This window comes from Eublepharis macularius, chromosome 11 (genome assembly GCF_028583425.1).
Source record: "Eublepharis macularius isolate TG4126 chromosome 11, MPM_Emac_v1.0, whole genome shotgun sequence".
NCBI classification, from domain to species: Eukaryota; Metazoa; Chordata; class Lepidosauria; order Squamata; family Eublepharidae; genus Eublepharis; species Eublepharis macularius.
This window is the reverse complement of record NC_072800.1, coordinates 37,317,637-37,335,271: the sequence shown is the minus strand read 5'-3', so window position 1 is coordinate 37,335,271 and position 17,635 is coordinate 37,317,637. Positions and strand designations below refer to the sequence as shown.

General features: G+C 41.8%; 1 protein-coding gene across 2 annotated transcripts in view; it reads left to right on the top strand.

Annotated features, from left to right (window-relative positions):
- Positions 1 to 12,141, top strand: part of CNOT10 (CCR4-NOT transcription complex subunit 10) — a 28,895-nt gene extending 16,754 nt beyond the window's left edge. Inside the window, exons 14-19 of one of the 2 annotated variants that reach the window (XM_054991910.1) lie at positions 5,706 to 5,819; positions 6,550 to 6,680; positions 7,277 to 7,312; positions 8,341 to 8,468; positions 10,816 to 10,891; positions 11,805 to 12,141. In XM_054991910.1, coding sequence (XP_054847885.1) covers positions 5,706 to 5,819; positions 6,550 to 6,680; positions 7,277 to 7,312; positions 8,341 to 8,468; positions 10,816 to 10,891; positions 11,805 to 11,959 — 640 coding nt within the window. In that variant the 3' untranslated portion in view covers positions 11,960 to 12,141. The remainder of the gene's footprint in view (positions 1 to 5,705; positions 5,820 to 6,549; positions 6,681 to 7,276; positions 7,313 to 8,340; positions 8,469 to 10,815; positions 10,892 to 11,804) is intronic. The other variant, XM_054991911.1, reaches the window with a different exon arrangement.
- The last annotated feature ends 5,494 nt before the right edge of the window (positions 12,142 to 17,635 follow it).

Below are 17,635 nucleotides of genomic sequence, written 5' to 3'. Positions count from 1 at the left end.
CTACAATATAATGGGTACATCTACATCCGAAGGGCAATATGCATACTGTATTTTTTTACACAGGTTTATATTAATATAAGAAAATGGTTGTATTGTTGTGAGCTTCCATTTGACTCAGTGTGTGTTTGAACTTGGATGCAGAAATGAGCACCTTCATTTAGTTCCTGGTGTGTGCTGTTCATCATCTTGAATTGCAGTGAGAAAGGTGGACTATAGATGTAAATAAATAATATGGGCTTGCGCATATTGCAATATAATCTGTGCGTGTTAGACTGCTTTTGTAGTCTTTTCTTTAAGGAATAGTAATTGAGCTGTGTTTTCTTCACTATTAGTTTGCTGTAGTTGACTCACACAACTATAATTCCTCAATTGGCAGGTTTTGGATTAAAGTGCATCTGTTATTCAAAGGCTGTGAGAACCATCTTACATTTATGATGTCGTGTCATATGCTGTAAAAGGAGGAATATAATCTTAATTATCTGTTGTTCTCTATTGATGAAACTTGACAGCTTGTCAAGAAAATCTTGTCATTACAATCAGAATGATTGTACTCTTGCCCATAGGAACCACAATAACAGAAGAGGGAAGAGAAACATTAGTTTAGCCCCTATATGTATCGCTCCAAGTGGTTTAAACTAAGGGAGTCTATATTTACCGCCCAAATAAATCTTTTATTTATTCCACATCATTCATTTATTAAAAACTAGAGAGAAATGAAATTTCAAATTTGCATAGCATACTAGCGGTGTGCTAAGTCCTTAGAACAAGCTAGCCATCCTTGCCTGCCAGTTGACAGGGTCTGGGTAAAGAGGATTTATGCTTAACTGTGGCTTGTTAGTGACTGTAAAGCAAATGCTAGTTCAGGACTGCATCGTTGACTGAGTTTAGCAATAAGCCTTTCTGGCAGTATAGCAAGAGCACCAGTGCTTCAAAGCCCTGGGAGATGTGGAGATTGCGGTCTTGTCTCTCTCCCATTGTGCCCCTTATCATCTTGATCAATGAACTCCATCCTGTACAGTGTGCCTAGATTGAATGTTACCGTGGAGGCTTGTGGCAAATACCATCTCCTGTAAGTTACAATGTAGCATTTTCCTTTCTGATGTTTAGCCTGAATGACAAGGTATCAAAGAACCCATATTGCCATTTCTTTAATTTGGGGTCAACATAGGACACTTTGAGTGCAGTCTTGTGCTGAGTTCCTCAGTGGGCTTAGACTGGAATAGCTCTTGTTAATGTTCTGTTTTCAGGTCAGATATTTTGAAATTACATTTTGTCAGGCCGTGACTCCCTAGTGTCTGGGGCTGCTGTGCCCTCCAGTGTCTTTTTAAGGCTGGCCACAGAAGGTGCCTCTGTCACTGGGAGAGGAGGGGGGTTTCAACTCACCCAGGCTCCTGTCTCATTTGCATGCACCTCTCCTCTGCCAGCAATGTAGAAGTCCGGCCCTTCTTCCTCAGCTGCCCTCGATCTTGACCTTTAAAGAGCCTCTGGGGGGGGGGTAGCCCAGCCCTGGGCTCATCCAGTCCCCTGTGACATAGGGCAGGGCTCTAGGGGGTGTGGCCAGTAGGTGGGGCTGTGTTCTTAATGCAGGCCTCCCCCTGTGTCCTGCCCTTCACCACTGCCTCGGAAACCTCTCCTTGGCCTGTGTGGGCCCAAGAAAGGAGGGGATACTACCAGCCTCAATCCTCAGCCACATGGCTGCCAGCCAGGTCCAGCTTGGCCATGGAGCCCTGCTTCTCTGCTGGGTAGTGGGTGCAGCTGGCTCAGGGAAGATCCCAAGCATGCTTCCCTGGGCAGTGGCTTGCCTGCTTCTTTCTTCCCCTAATTCTGGGTGGGGCTGGGCTCTGAAGATGCTAGGGCTGCCTTGGCTGTCTGAGGAGCCTGCGTCACCAGACCCAGTAAGTTCAGGGACAGGGCCCCCAACCCCAGACATTTCTCAGGTAGTTATAGAAACCTTGAAAACTTACGTAGATTAGGACAATCCTTCCACTGTTCCAGGCTCATGGAAATGCTTTCATGGATTCTTCGTGGGGTAGGGATTGCCAACTTCATGTTGATGAGGCTCTCGTGTCTTTAGCAGCTGGCTGCTTTATGCAGATCTTTAGCAGATGCTAAAGGCATAAGTGCCCCTACTGGAGGGAAAAGCTAATAGAACTAGTATGCTGATCAGCCTCTTTTTTTTTTTTTTTTGCATATATAGCAGTAGCTCCTTGTGTTCTTTTGGGTTCTCTCCTCATGCTGTTCCAGGGCTGGGAGTAATATTTCAGGCTGCAGTATGGTGGGAGAGGTGGGGAGACAAGGAAGTCATGTTGTTCTGATGGAAATCCTTTTTGTCAGCAGAGATTTCCCATAGGTTCCACAGTTGTTAAATACCAGAAGAATAGTTTACCCATCTTATAGTTGTTTCTAATAGTAGTTGAAAAAGATTAAGTGCTTCTGAAAAAAATCTCAGGTTGTTTTCAAGATCATGTGACAAAGTAGTTGTTTTCAAAATTCTTTTTACCATATTTTTCTTTAGCTTCAGTATTTTCTGTTTTGTGGAAAACAAGCTCCGGTTAGCATGGAGAGGTCACTTCCTTGGCTTAGGTAGTATACTTTATTGTGGTTCTGCTTTTGAATCAGTGATCCAGTTTGGTTAGTCCTCCACGTGGTGTAAACTTAATTCATTGTCTAGTTGAATAGCTGAGGGTCGGTAAGTTCTCTTGGGGCTGACAGATCTTCTGCATTCATCACACAGCGGGTCAGCTGATACAGAATGGCAGCTTTTTAAAAAGTCAAACTTTTATTCCTAGGCCAAAGCATCTTGAGGGAGGGGGAAAGCTCAAGACAACTAAGAATCTCTGTAGTCATTAAAGACAGACTGTGGAGATATGTCAGAATCCATTTGGGTTGGGAGGGGGGACAAAGTTGGTCTTCTCCCTTGGGATGCATGGTTGGATTAACTGCCAGAAACAATCAGAACTTTCTGACTGCTGGGCTGGGCAATCCTCAGCATGCCATTGCAAGCAAAAAAGGCAAATTACTCTGGTATTCAGAAATACCCATTTCTATAGGGTCCATGTGTTTTCTGAAATAGGACTATCTAATGAATTAATAAAGGAAGAGCAAACCTGGTTGTCCTCCTGATACATAAAACAGGACTTTGTTGTCTACCATGGATTCTGTATTGGCTAAGAATCTTTATTTAAGAGAACATATTTTTCAGACTTGTATGTTTAGTTTCTGCTGTGGGTGGTGGTAATGTCTACAACCTCTTGATACTGTGATTCTCTTGCTTTGTAAACATAAAAATCTGCAAAAATAACTTTGCTTGCAAGTGCAGCAGCTTGTATGCAGGCCAGCGTAGGCATGATTGTTTCTCAATCAGTCCTAATAGTGAGCTCACAAGCCTCAGTGCATTTTCTTGTTAAGCAACATTTCCCCTAGTGCAGGCAAGGTGTTAGCAGTCTTAATATGATACAATGCCATGTTTCTCCTTGCAGTTGTAGCCACTGATGTGTGTGGAGAGGAGAGATCAAATTGGTTGGGGCTTGAGTGGATAAGCCCAGCTTTCCTTCCCAAGCTTCTGATGGTGTCAAGATTTGATGTGACATCTGAGCATGGTGCAGAGGAAGTGGGAGCGGGCTGTAGGGAGCTTTCTTACCCTGCTTGTGTATAATTAGCGTGCGTGCCTCCCGGGAGCAAAGGAAGAAAGGAACCCCAGGCCCTGCCATGAATTAACGTGGCTTACTGCTGAACCAAAAGTGGGCTTGACAGTTGCCAGAAGGCTGGAGCAGTCATAGCCCACCTACCATCCAGAGAGTTTAATGTGCTGCTCCTGCAGCTCCCCCAGCATTAGATCTGCTGTTCAGAAAGATTCTGTCTGCTTTTCTTCTCCATGCCAAAGATACTGAATCTGTTCTTGCAGCAAGTAAGGCAAAGATTCTTGCCCTGAAGCTGAGGCCGCCTGCCTTGAACTCTGCCTTCTGAAGTGGAAAAGATCCCAAAGTGCTGGGGTGGGGCGGCAGAATTACAAGCTGTGAAATCCTGACCTAATACTGACATCCTGATGCCGGCCTTTTGTTTGAAACTGTGGAATGTGTGGCTCAGATTTCAGGGCAAGAATTTTTTTCCATTCCTTTAAGGGGCCTGGGGTGTTAATGTCCAATGTGATATTAATGCTGAGGCCCTGCTGCATGCAATAATAAAACAATGTTGCCAATGCACAGATTCTCTGTTTTGCTGTTCAGATTCAGCAGTACTGCTGGTAAAATGCTCTTGGCTTAATACCCCCTTATTTCCCTTGTAATACTGCACATAATCAATACTGTCTGTTTCAGAGGAGAGTTTGAATAAAGTGGACACGTTTTATTTGAGCTGTGGCTTACAGAAAAACTTGTTGCATTTTTGCTCCTTGGCTCTGCTGACCTGACTGTGCTGAGCCTGGCTCTGTAACCTCAGTGACTGGATTGTGCCTCATGGAGGGAGTTTGAAGCTATGATTGGTGCCTGAAACATTTTACTGGGCTTTACCCTTCAGAAGTTCTGCTGACAGAAGATGGAGGAGGAGCAGTCTCACCCATTCCCCTCCTGACTGCAGCCACCAACTACATGTCCTTTTGTCTGAGAGGGTCCCCTGATCCCTGCCAGTGCCATTTTATGGGTGTTTAGGAAGCTGCTGGGCAAAGGTGAAGGTGCGGAAGATCCACTTCTGTCAACAAAACATCTGTGGGATGCAACCCATTGGCTGCCTGTTAGCTTCCGGTTTCAATTCCATATGTTGATTCTTACTTTAGCATTTCGATTCGGGAAGGTTTTAAAGGACTGCCAATCCTGGAATAAACTACTGAGCTACCTTAGGTCAGTCATAGTATCATAGAGTTGGAAGGGTCCTCCAGGGCCATCTAGTCCAACCTCTGCACAATGCAGGAAATTCACAACTACCTTCCCCCCCCCCCCCATCCTTAGTGACCCCTTCTCTGTGTCCAGAAGATGGCAAAAAACCTCCAAGAGATCCTTGGCCAAACTGGCCTGGAGAAAATTGCTTCCTGATCCCAAAGTGGCGATCGGCCTTATCCTGGGCATGTAAGAAAGGGCCATGAGAACTGAGCACTGATGTAATCCTTCCTGCCCTCCCTCCCATGATCTGCCTAGGTTTACAGAATCACCATTGCTGTCAGATGGCCATCTAGCCTCTGCTTAAAAACCTCCAAAGAAAGAGAGCCCACCACCTCCTGAGGAAGCCTGTTCCACTGAGGGATCGGTCTAACTGTCAGGAAGTCAGTTGTGCCCCCTTCCTGTCAAGTGTGGCTATCATTTGTCAGATCATGTGCCATTTGGTGGCTGCTCCTTCCCTCTGGTATAGCTTCCCTTCCTGCCAATCTTTCAGAAGTCTTGTAAAACCTTATTATTCCACAAGGCCTTCCCAAATTGATCCTGTTTGGATTGTAGTTGCTGCATCTGTTGGATAGTAATGTTTTCTGGTGTGGGGTTTTCCCCTCTGTGTTGCAGTGAATTGGTTTTAATTTTGGTGGTTGTGAGCTGCCCTGGTCGAATGTTGCAGTATACACTGTAAAAATATTAATGATGAAATCGGCGTAGTACATTTGTCATGCTTTTTTTCTGTTTCATTTTCTTATGTAGCTTTTCTGTATACCAGTACTTGAAGTGCCCATGCCTTTTAACACATGCTGAAATTCCTAGCTTTTTGCTGTTTCTCTTTCCCTCCAGGTGCTCTATACTTGCTTGCAGTGCTTATGTGGCTCTGGCATTGGGGGACAACCTTATGGCCTTGAATCATGCAGATAAACTTCTTCAGCAACCAAAATTATCTGGGTCTCTTAAGTAAGCATTTGATGCCATCTCATTGTTGACAATGTTCCCAGGATGTGTTGTTTCTGTATGTAATGTAGGCATATGGAACACAAACTAAGACATCAGTTGTATGTTTAATATTCATAACTTAAAAGTTCATGAGATGGATTATAAAGAGAAAAGGTGTAGAACAATAAAACTGCAGCATAAAATTAGTAGCATGTGAAACTGTCATTAACTATCCCAGCGGTCCTATTGCATGTCTTAAACACAGTGTAAGAGATCAAACACAAGATAAAAACAAGAGCTTAAACAGCACTATGATGATCTCTCTGGGAAGGAGGAAGTCTCTTCTGTTCTGTCCCTCCCCCTCTTGGTTTACCAGTAAACCAGTACATAGCTCCCTGGTGGGGAACGTAAACCAGTATATAGCTTCCTGATGGAGAAAGAGAGAAGTAATGACTTTATACTTGTATTGGGCTTTGAAGAAGGTGATGTATAGCATTATATATGGTGAAATGATCTCAGCTGTGTTGCTTCCGTCTGTGCCCTTGAGTCTGCAGACACAGAGGCAGGAATTGCTTTAGAAGGGTAGGGGTGGAGGAGTATGAATTTATAACCTCCATATTTAAAAATTGGAAACTTGTTTTATGTTGCCTTTTTTCTGTGCAGTGAGGCAATCTGACAGAGAGGTGTTCTCTCCTTGATGTGACTTGTTGCTAGATCAACCCTTGTAACCATGGGGCTGTTGCTGTTGTAGGTTCCTTGGCCATTTGTATGCCGCAGAGGCACTCATCTCTCTAGACAGAATCTCGGATGCTATTACTCACTTGAACCCGGAAAATGTCACTGATGTGTCCCTGGGGATCTCTTCGAACGAGCAGGATCAAGGTTAATGAGTCCACGCTTGATTATATGGTCATGCCTTCAACTGCCTTCTTGCCATAACTTGTAGCCATTCTACATTTTAATGTGCTGTTGTAAAGGACATAAATCTGCTTCTTTCACATTTCCTGGAATCTGTGCATTTCATGGAAACAAAGTAGCCCAGAATATTTTATTATTATTTTCTATATTAAGTATTGCTAAGGTTTTTGCAAATGTTAATATTTTAGCAGCAGGATTTGAGTCCAGTAGCACCTTAGAGATCAAAAAGATTTTCAGGATGTAAGCTTTCGAGAGTCAGAGCTCCCTTCTTCAGAATGTTTCAAGTACAGGAATTCCCAGCTGTTTTGTAACACATCTTTCAGTTTCATAGACATTAAAATAAACTAAAATTTCCAACTATTTAGATTCAGGTCATAACTACAGTTACAGTTTTTGATACTAATGCAATCAGCTGGCTATATTTGTCATTAAAATACTGTTGGCTTATTTGGCATATTCAGTATAATTAAAAATGTGGACAGTTTAAAATTTTACAAAGCTGGCAAAAATTATTGCTTGCCCAGTATTCATGGTGTGTTCTGGGTTGTTTATTCCTGTAGGATCTGACAAAGGTGAAAATGAAGCCATGGAATCCTGTAAGTATCCTGCTGTTGGCTAGCTAGCATCTCAGTAGGGAATGATACAGTGAAAGATAGGGAAGTGAACCTCGGCTCGCTTAGGGATGAACAGCTCTAAATGCAAGAACAGTTCAGATACTCTTGTCTGCAGTTTTCTGCATGAACCCTTTATCCATCAAAGTAGCTGTCTCGAAGCTAATTTCATAGAATCATGTTTTAATAATTGCTACTATGAGTGCCTTTCAGTGTCTGTTATGTCATTTAACCATAAAGTGTTGTGTAAAAGAAATCTTACATTTGCAATTGCCACATGGGACGTTTCAAATATTGCTCAGAGCATCTCTTGCAATAGAGGCCATGCAATGTGAAGGTCACTAAATGAATCTCCCTGCCATAAAGCAGGGGCCCATGTATCCATTGTTCCATCATAGAACAACTTACTTTCTGTAGTACATCATGAAACATGGCATTGGGTAACTTTGGAACAGAAGGCTGCAAGTAGCTCAAGCAGATGATCTAAGCTGCAAAGTCGAAGAGAGTATCCTTTGACTTGCTTCACATTTTACCTGACAGTCTGGGCATATTAGTATTCCATCACGGTTTGCTGAAGCAAACACATATGGTTTGTCTTCACATGAAGAAGCCTGGGAACAAGCTTGGGGCGGGGAGCAGAATGCTGGTTTTAGCATTACCTCTGAATTTTAGAGTTTGGAGGGAATACTACAAGACCATAGCTTGGATGTAATGGTTCACTACAGAGAGGGAAGTCTAATGACTGGGTCTCACACAAGAAAAGAAGAGGCAGAATAAAGGGGAGTCCAAGGGGTAGGCACTAGGGAGCGGCAGCTGTTTAGGTCTTCCAACACGTGTCTTCAGCAAGTGTTTGGAGATGCTTTTACCATAGTAAGTGCTTATATACCTGACTGCCATATAAAGCATGAAGCAATTCTTAGCGTGTGCTGGCATCTGCCAGGGCTAATTCTAGATGCTTATTATATTTGTTTTAACAAATAACTAGTTGTGTAATATATTTTCTTTTTCTCTAGCTGGCAAGCAAACCCCCCAGTGTTACCCCAGTTCAGTCACTTCCGCACGTACAATGATGTTGTTCAACCTTGGAAGCGCTTATTGCTTGAGAAGCGAGTATGACAAAGCTCGCAAGTGTTTGCACCAGGTAAGAATTTTGCTGTAACTTTGCTAAGGAAACTAAATTAATGTTCACTGGTGTCATATCAAGGCACTGGCTGTCAGATACATGTGTGCATTTTGAGGGGTTTCTTTTGCTTTTTCATTGCTGCAGCTTTATGCTCCATCTTCTCTCCCCTCCTGATATGTTGTCAGAAAACGGGGCTTTCTCCTTCCAGCTAGGGACACCAAACACGCTTTGGCAACTTTCATCTTTAAAATCCTTGTAGTGATCACTGTAGTTTGTTTGGCTTTCCTGGTGCAGGAGAAAAAAGCAGTGCTCTGCTGTTGTAGTAGTAAGAGAGGGTGTGAGTGTGTGTCGCACAGTGCTAAGTCTTATTGTTCAGAAAGTATTGATCAGCACAAAATCCAAAACCAACAAAATCCATGCAAAACTTTTTATTAGAAATGGCCACATTCACACACAATATGGGACACCTCAGGAGATATGCTTTAAGTTTGCGCCTACAGCCAGTGTACCTGTAGTGCTGCTCTTGAGTTACATCAGACCAGAGTTACTAGCTTATTGGTGTATGTTGTTTTTTTTTCAATTTATAGGAATTGAAATGATCAGAAATAGACATCTGTATGAGACTTAAGGAATGTGGCATAAGAAAAAAATTTTAAGTCTGTTCCCACTTGGTTAATGTAGCCTCCTGGGCCTGGTCTTATAGATTGATAGTGAAGTGGCAAAGATCTGAGGATACGTATATCCAAAGACTGGACCCGTGAATGGACAAGAGAGATCTTTCTATACACCTGAATAACGCCCCAGGTTTGCAGAAAAATCTAAAAGAAATACATTGAGGGGAGTTTTAAAAAAACCAAAATAATAAAAGGTGTCTGTTGCTTGGCAACCAATTTAGTTAGTATTCCAGGAGGCTTGCTTTCTGACTGAAAGGCAGGAAGAGGGGACAGGGTGATTTCCAGGGCTGTGTTGGGCTTTGAGAGAGGACTCATTGGGGCCAGGCCCAGAAGCAACCTCCGGATGACTTGCTACCACATGACTTGCATGACTCACCCAGGCCTGGTTGCTGGCTACTGTTCAGCAGGAGCCTCCCCCCACCCCACTCTCAGCTGGTGTAGCATAGTTGTTAGTGTTTCAGAGTAGGATCCAGGAGACCCACGTTTGAATTGCCACTCTGCTGTGGACGCTCACTGGGTGACTTTGATCCAGTCTTACATTCTCAGCCTAACTACCTCTCAGGGTTGTTGTGTTAATAATATGGAGGCAAGGAGTATTATGTGAGCTGCTTTGTGTCCTCATTGTGGAGAAAGGCAGTATATAAATGAAGTAAATTAAGAAATACAGGTGAAGGAGGAGAAGATAATTATAAGTTGTTTAGTGGATTTGAAAGAGAGAGAGACATAGGGAAAGATGAGCATATGGAGGCTGCCAGGAGGAGAGAAAGAGGAAATAGTTTGGGGAAGGTGATACAGTCTGTGCATTTCCATGCAAGTTCCCCACCATAGCACCATGCAACTGGGCCATAGGGGAGAGGCTGCGGGTGGGGAGGAGGAAGGTTAAGACGGGGGGTGGGCAGACAGGAAGAAGGAAGCAGGAAAAGAGGGAGATGCTGTGGGGGGCAAGGAAGAGAAAGATGTGGTGATGGAGGGGAAAATGAGATACCCTCCTCAAAAAGTCCTTGAAGGACCTCTCTCGTCTTAAAATGTTGACGTTCAAGATACCTCCCACTTTGCTGTACAAACATGGTTCTCTTCTAGAAATAAAGCCCCAGCAAAATCTGAGCAAATCCTCAGCTCCTTTTCTTACCTGTTCTAAGCCTAGCTTTGATCCAGGCTTTATCTGCCTCATCTTTTCAGCTCCTCCAGGGTAGGGACAATGCATCTTCCCTCATTTCACCCTCTACATTCTGTCAGCTGTGGATAAGTTTCAATATTTTTTACTTGTGGGAAGCTGCAAGTTGTGTTGTTCCCAAGCCTTGAGGTGTCATCTTTCTTTTTTCTTAAGAGCTGTAATTGTACTATTGAGACATTATGTACTGGCATTCATTTAATGAATTGTACACTATTAGCAGCCTGTAGAACCATTCTCTTTAACATTTGAGATGATAGCAGCATTCATACTGTGAACTATAGGAGAGCTGTGTCAAAATAAAAGATAAACTGTGAATTCAGGCAAGAGTGCATATAGTAGTTGAGGAAGGCTGAGTAATTTTCATTTGGTTTCATGTTGAATATGGATTGACAATCCCATGCTGGAGTAGCACCCTGTTTAATTTTATGTGGTGTTCTCTCGCCAGCTGGTACAGTTTTTTTCCTTGCCAAATTACATACTAAATGCTTCTTCTTTCTTCTTTTATGTTGGTATCAAGGCTGCCTCGCTGATTCATCCAAAGGAGATACCACCAGAGGCTATCTTACTGGCTGTATACCTTGAACTTCAGAATGGTAAATAACCTTGGCATAGCCACAAACTCACATCCTTTTCATGATGTATCAAGTAATGACTGTGTGTATCATGTTTGTGCACTGCTCATACTTGATGCAGCTTCCTGTACTAATATTTTTGTTAAAGCAGAGCTATTATGCACAAGGCTCAGGGACCTTACCAAGCTGATTGCCATCCTCAGTGTTGTTGAACTAAGATTTCAAGGCTAGGTAGCAGTGATTGGCACAAATGGGCCATCAGCAGTATAGATCTTGTGTGCTCATACAGGAAACTAGAATGAAGTGTTATGAAGCAGTGCAAAGTGTAGAATGTGTAATGAGCTTGCATTTGCAGGCAGTGTGGGAAGTGTTAGGTATGTCAGAGGATTTGAGGTTAAGCAGGTGCCTGTGGGAAAAGAGCTTGGGAGCAGGGAGTTCTTTTTTTGGTCTTCATTGGGGGGGGGGGGCATTCTGATAAAGGTTTTTGGTAGGCAAACATTAGAATGGTGGCCACTGGACTTAGGATGGCAAGGAGGATTTCTAGAGGCTAGTCCTTGGTCCTACCATTTTCCCTTTGCCTGTCAAAATTAGTGCATTTTGAGTGAAAAATTATGGTGTAGAGTTTTGCCAACAGTTTGCGCTTTGTTTAAATTTTGTACAAAAAAAGTCTCTAGCCTGAAATGCTACTTTTGCAGAAAAGGCAAACCAGTTACTGACTTGTGAAAATATTATCATCCCAGTTGTAAATGTTAAACACACAGATGTCTCAGTCAGAAAAAGGGTTTGCAATCTGGCACCTAGATCAACATGTTGCATGTCACTTAAGCAGTAAAGGTAGCTTCCAGTAGCAGTAAACCGTGCTTTAAAGCTTTCTGTAATGCGCGAATGTGGTATGAGCTTGTCACAAGCTATCAAATCTGAACTTGTTTTGTAGGCAATACTCAGCTGGCACTACAGATCATCAAAAGAAACCAGCTTCTCCCTTCAGTGAAAATGCTGTCCGAAATGCGGAAGAAACCTGTATTTCAGCCTGCCCACCTGGTCCAGCCTATTCAGATGCCGGCATTCACTGCTGTTCAGAGGAAGTGAAGCTCTATGGCACCGTGGTCCATCTGAAGGACCATTTGGAATTTTGTTTAATTTTTTTTTTTAACTATGATTCTGGTACCTGCACATACAATGTACTGAAGCGTACTTGTTTTTTTAATTAAAAGAAAACTACTTTAAAAGACTGAAGATTTCTTTTAACCCTTAGTGTAGTATTCCCAGTATTTTAGTGGAACTATTCGTTTCTTGTAAATCCATTCATAGCTCTCTTTTCTGTAACTCGCTCCTTTAAGCTAACCTCTTCATGCTTGCAACTGAAAGTTCAGCACCTGGCTATGATCCCTAAAGTATGACAAGAGCACAGGTTTCCTAGGCAAAAATGAATTCGGATTCTATTGCACTCGTGTTTTTTTAAGACCTGTTTGAAGGACATTGTGGATACTAGTTTCTATACCACTGTTCCTACAGAGTAATAAAAAGATTGCAAATAGCAACGGTTTAGTTAATGTACAATACCATTTATGCTATCAGTTCCATCCTCCCATTGGCTAACTGTCAAAGAGACTGTCTTGTGTAAGCAGTGGGTTGGACGTTGAGAACATTGCCCTTACTTTTCCTTCCTTCTGTTTCTCTACGTGCTGCCACAAAGCTAGCTCGGCATAGCTTGGAGCAATGCTACTGTAGCATCACTTTTCTGCACACGTGGATCCTGCACAGGATCCCTCAAGGAACCCAGGAGGGAAGTCAAGAACAAAACACTCTGCTCCCAGGGTATTGCCACTACCAGTCCCTCTTAACTAACCCTGAGCTTAGACACTGAGGAACAAAACTCCTTTAGTTTTCCCTTTCCCTTCTCCCTGAAAGAACTGCAGGACCAGCCGTGGTGCTGGCTGTTGGGTCAGGGGGAACCTGCAAAAACTTTGAAGGGGGCGCATGGACCCCACTTGCCATGTATCCTCCTCCCTGCACTATTTTCTCTTTTTCCTTCTACTGGTACCCCCCCCCCCATCCTCCCCACCTCCAACTTCAACTGTGAGCAGAACCACAAGTGACAAAAGGCACAGATTGGACACTTGTCTGCTTCCCTCAAGTTTTGATGGGAAATGTAGGCATCCTGGTCTCGCAGCTTCGCTGACTGCTGTCCAATGGACTTTTCAACTGTCGCTTGTCCAACATTCCGCCAAGCTGCCTACCTTTCCCATCATCGCTGTTTCGCTAAGAGAGGAGCTGCTTTTTACAGAGAAGAGCCAGGCTACAGTTGAAGTGAAACTCACATTTATTTGATTAAACAAAAATAAAAAATAAACTGCATAGAAACATTTTAAAGTCCAGAGAGACAATGACTTTGTTTTAAGGCTGCCAGTAGCTGATACATCGTCTCCTTGCTACCTCCTTCAGCCTTCTCCATGGACCGCAAAGATACATTCAGAAGCCTCCATTGAACACACAAAGGTCTAACATTTTTAGCCTGTTTAAACAAAGTTTGTGCCTCACCTGTCCTGCTTTACTCTGCTGTCTGCAACAATTAAAGAGTTCAGAACAACAGCTTTTTAAAAAGTTAAGAGGCGTCAAATTGAAGAGAGGAAAACGTTCTTGGTTAACACATCAAAATACCCAAATTTCTTGCCAGAGTTGAAGCACTGCTTTTTCTTAATGGATACCACACACACACGCGCACACACACACAAGTTGAGTGCAGTATTAGAGCAGAAAATTTAAAACCGAGAAGGCCTTTCAGACACAGTCCTGAAAACGCCTCAAATAGTATGTTTAAGTATTTTTTAAAAGCGCAAAAACATTTCTTGTTTAAATAATTTGGATATAACCACCAGTTTGAGGATGTGCATGCATACATTTATGTTAGTCTGCAGGGTTTATTTTTCCCACACTGATTTTTGAACTTATTTTCTTTTGGTCTTAGACCATCCACTTAGTGTTGAGGCACAGAAAAATATTGGAAATGCTTTTTTTAAAAGGCATGTTGAACTACTGGTACTTTAAAAAGTACAGAATCATCCTAAGCAGATACAACAGGTGAGGCACAACTCAAGAAATATCACTTACAGTAAGAAAAATCACCCCAAACAGTCTGGGAGATGAAGCACACATTACATTAACTATTGTTTAAAAATTTGTCTTAAGGGGAGGGGGCTAAAAACAAGATCTCTCCATGGAAAAGAAAACTACATAGACTGCGAAGTATTCTAGAACGCTACCAAGGAATTTACTGGTTTGCTTAGCTTATAGAAAGCATCTATTCTACTACATACAATTAACATTCAGTTACCAAAGCTCTGACCAAAGGAGCTTCAAAAACAAAATAAAAAGGCAACCTGAGTTTGTAAATTGATACAATCATGGAAGAGGTCTAAGACCATACAGGTACACAAAGCTTTAAAAAAATTCTTCCTGAAGAACAATGGACTGCTTTAACAATGTTTGGGGGGGGGCACCAATGACAGCCAATCTTTGGCTTGTTAACCCGTAAGATCACTTTATATATACACAAGACAGGTACATCTGCCACTATTAATGCCTGCCAAACTCAACACACAATAATCATGAGTGGTTTTCTGTACTCATCTTCTCCAACTTGTCACTTGAAAGTAAGACTGAGGAAGAGTAGAAGATAAAGATTTGAGACTCTCCACCTCCAATAATGCAAGTATACTGCTTTTCATGCTATCCTGCAAAAGGTGAAGCAGTAGATGGAAGTCTCTTAAACAGCCCATTCTACATCAGTGTTCAGTCTCAAAAAAAAATTGGAGAATATTGCATCATTTGATGAAGTCTCACTTGTAAAGGAGAGTTCTGACCCAGGCATATTGAGTCCTCCTGCACCCACCTGATTTTAAAAAACTCTGTATGTATATATGAACAAACAGCTATTTTTCTCTTGAAGAGAAGAGACCTGTGGTCGTAAGAATTCTGCACCTACTAAGAGTATGTTCACCGTGACAGCCAATACATCATAATACTGAAAGAGATGAAAATTATATAATTCCCAGAGTATGTAAGTTCATGAAGGATTATCAGTAAATTAGCCTGAGATTTCTAAATTTTTTTTCTTATTTACACTTTTACTATGGCCAGCCAAATATTTCTAGGGAAAAGCAGCCACATGTTGTTACCATGTTTAAACATATTTAAATGGTGTATCTATTGGGAAAAAACATTATGCTACCGATAGTCGATCCCTTTTCTCCTCATGTTGGAAAACCACTTTCTTCTATAACGTTAATGCTAAGTTTGAGGTAGATGTTTTGCTTCTTCTCCCAAGTGAGGTAGAACTTTACATATACTTTGTTCAAGCATCCTGTACCACAGCAAACGGGGTTCTGCTGGTTTCCCAAGGGCTCAAGGATCAGAAACAGTGTTTGTCTAACATATAAGTACCAGTGTTTTACTTTTAAACACAGCTCCAAATTCTGTGTCTCTAAACTTAAAAAAACAAAAAACAAATACCCTATTACCTTTTGGCACTATTTGGATACACTCACTTAAAAAACAAAACAAACAAAAATGCTTTGGCACTTCTTAATTTAAACCAGAACTGAACATAGGAAATCTTTTGATCTTCAAAAGAAATCAGAGAGATGGCTAAATCAAGCAGAGACCTTTCTTCAATAAATTAATTTTGGCTTAACTAACTAAAAGAAACTGCACCAATCTCATTCAATTTCCACCGAATGGCATAAAGGAAGTGCCTTCCTTATTCTCAGATCTGATTATGTTGGAGCATGATTTATAGGATATTTCAGGTTCCCACCACGGTATGTCCTTGAAGGTTTCCCTAAAGAAGTTATACTCCAGGGTAGTGAGTTTATAACCTAAAGGTGCTTCTATTTAGCTTCCTTCTGGGCCCTCAGCAAAAATAAAAATTGGGAAAACTTTGGTTAAAAAATTATTTGGTAGCAACAAGACTGGATTTATACAACTGAAACAACCATGTGACTTTGATGGACAACCTTTGGGGCAGAGCAAAGACGGGACAGTTTATAACACAAGCTCAGATTTATTTGCCAGTGTTCAGTGCACAACTGTTTCCCCATATTTAGAAAGTGGTAAAGAGTGACCTCTTTCCTAAATCAGGTTTACTAGCTTACAAGACTACATTAGACAGCTTTTTAAAAACAAAAAAAAGCACAGGTTCGAAGCTTGTTTGCAGGTCTGTGCTTACTTATTTCTTGGTATCTTTGTTTTGTGCTCAATGACCCGCTATTCCCATTAACATGCAAACAGATGGACTTGAATCTTGTCAGTCCAAATGAAGACCAAGCCCCTAAGGGATGTATTGTGTTGGCATTACATTTTCCCTGTATTATTACACAGCTTAGATTTATAGTTTTATAAACACTCCCAAGTCAAAAGCCACATTAAGACTTCAAATGGGATCAAGTGTGCTTTGCACTACTTAACAGCAGTAACTATACAGGTTTCATTCTGGGTAGCCAAAAAAGCAGTATTTAAAAAATAAAAGGTGTATGATATGAAAGTCGAAAATACTTACCAGATTTTTTTTAATTTGTGCCAAAAAAGCAGATAGAGGTAAACAGCATGGCTATGGAAGAAGAAACAAACAAAACAAAACCACATTCCTTCCAAACAAGTAGAGATTTCTGGCTTCCCCAAGCTTGTGCAGCAAATACAGGCAGAAAGTCATGAAACTCAATAGAATTCCACCAACCAGTGGTTTTCCACTACATGAAAGGATGAGATGGCACAAAAGGAATTTTAATTCAACAACAACACTAGAAGTAGCTGTTTTAAGAAAAGCCCATCGGAAAAGAAGGGTGACATCAATAGAAGAGGCGGCCAAGCATTTGCTTTACAATATACATAAGGGGGCCTGCCAACTCTAAAATTAAAGCTTTTTAACCAATTATCTTTGGTAGCTAGATCTGAAAGTCTAACCTTATTTCCCCCTTACTGAGTCACAAGTAAATGCTCCAACCTGAAGGACACAGGGTGCATTCCACGGTTACATGATAATTTCATACTAAGCATGGGAGGAAGGCAGGAACATTTTTGGCTCCAGTGACACAGAGGAACTGCAGGGAATCCAAGCCCTACGCCTTTCTCAAATCCAACAATAAAAATGCAGTTAACTTCCAACAAGCAGAGCAGTGTCCAGCATGGGACAAAACCCATCCTTTCACGCACAATGGGACAGGCTCACAAAGGACTGTATTTTTTGTATTGGAGAATGTCTAAGCGGGGCTACAACATCATCAGGAGAAAGTTTATGGTATGACCCGCTGTTTTTTCCCTAATCAGAGAAACCACTTCGCACATAATCATCCTAATGGTGTCAAAACATGCTCATCTATATCTGCCCGACCACCACAAGTAATCATGCACAAGGAAAAAAAAAACGAGCAGAAGACTCTACTGTAACGTGTGCACTGGTTCAACTTCTAAGTGGCTGTGCAGAAAAGTTATCCAACATACACTCTGTCTAGGTTTGAGGTTTTTTGCTTGTAAAATAACTTCTGCCACAGAAACCCTACCATGAAACCTGCTAGAACCCTGAAAAACTTGGGTGTGAAGAGTTGACAACTAAGCAGAAGCAACAGTCCCGACCAAGACAATTTAAAACACAGAAGAAATGCATAAAGAACGTTCAGAATCTTGCCTATATGCTCCTCCTTACATCCTCCAAATGTGTCGGAGAAAGAATTGCAACTTCTCTGCTATTGGCTACAGGCTTATTACATG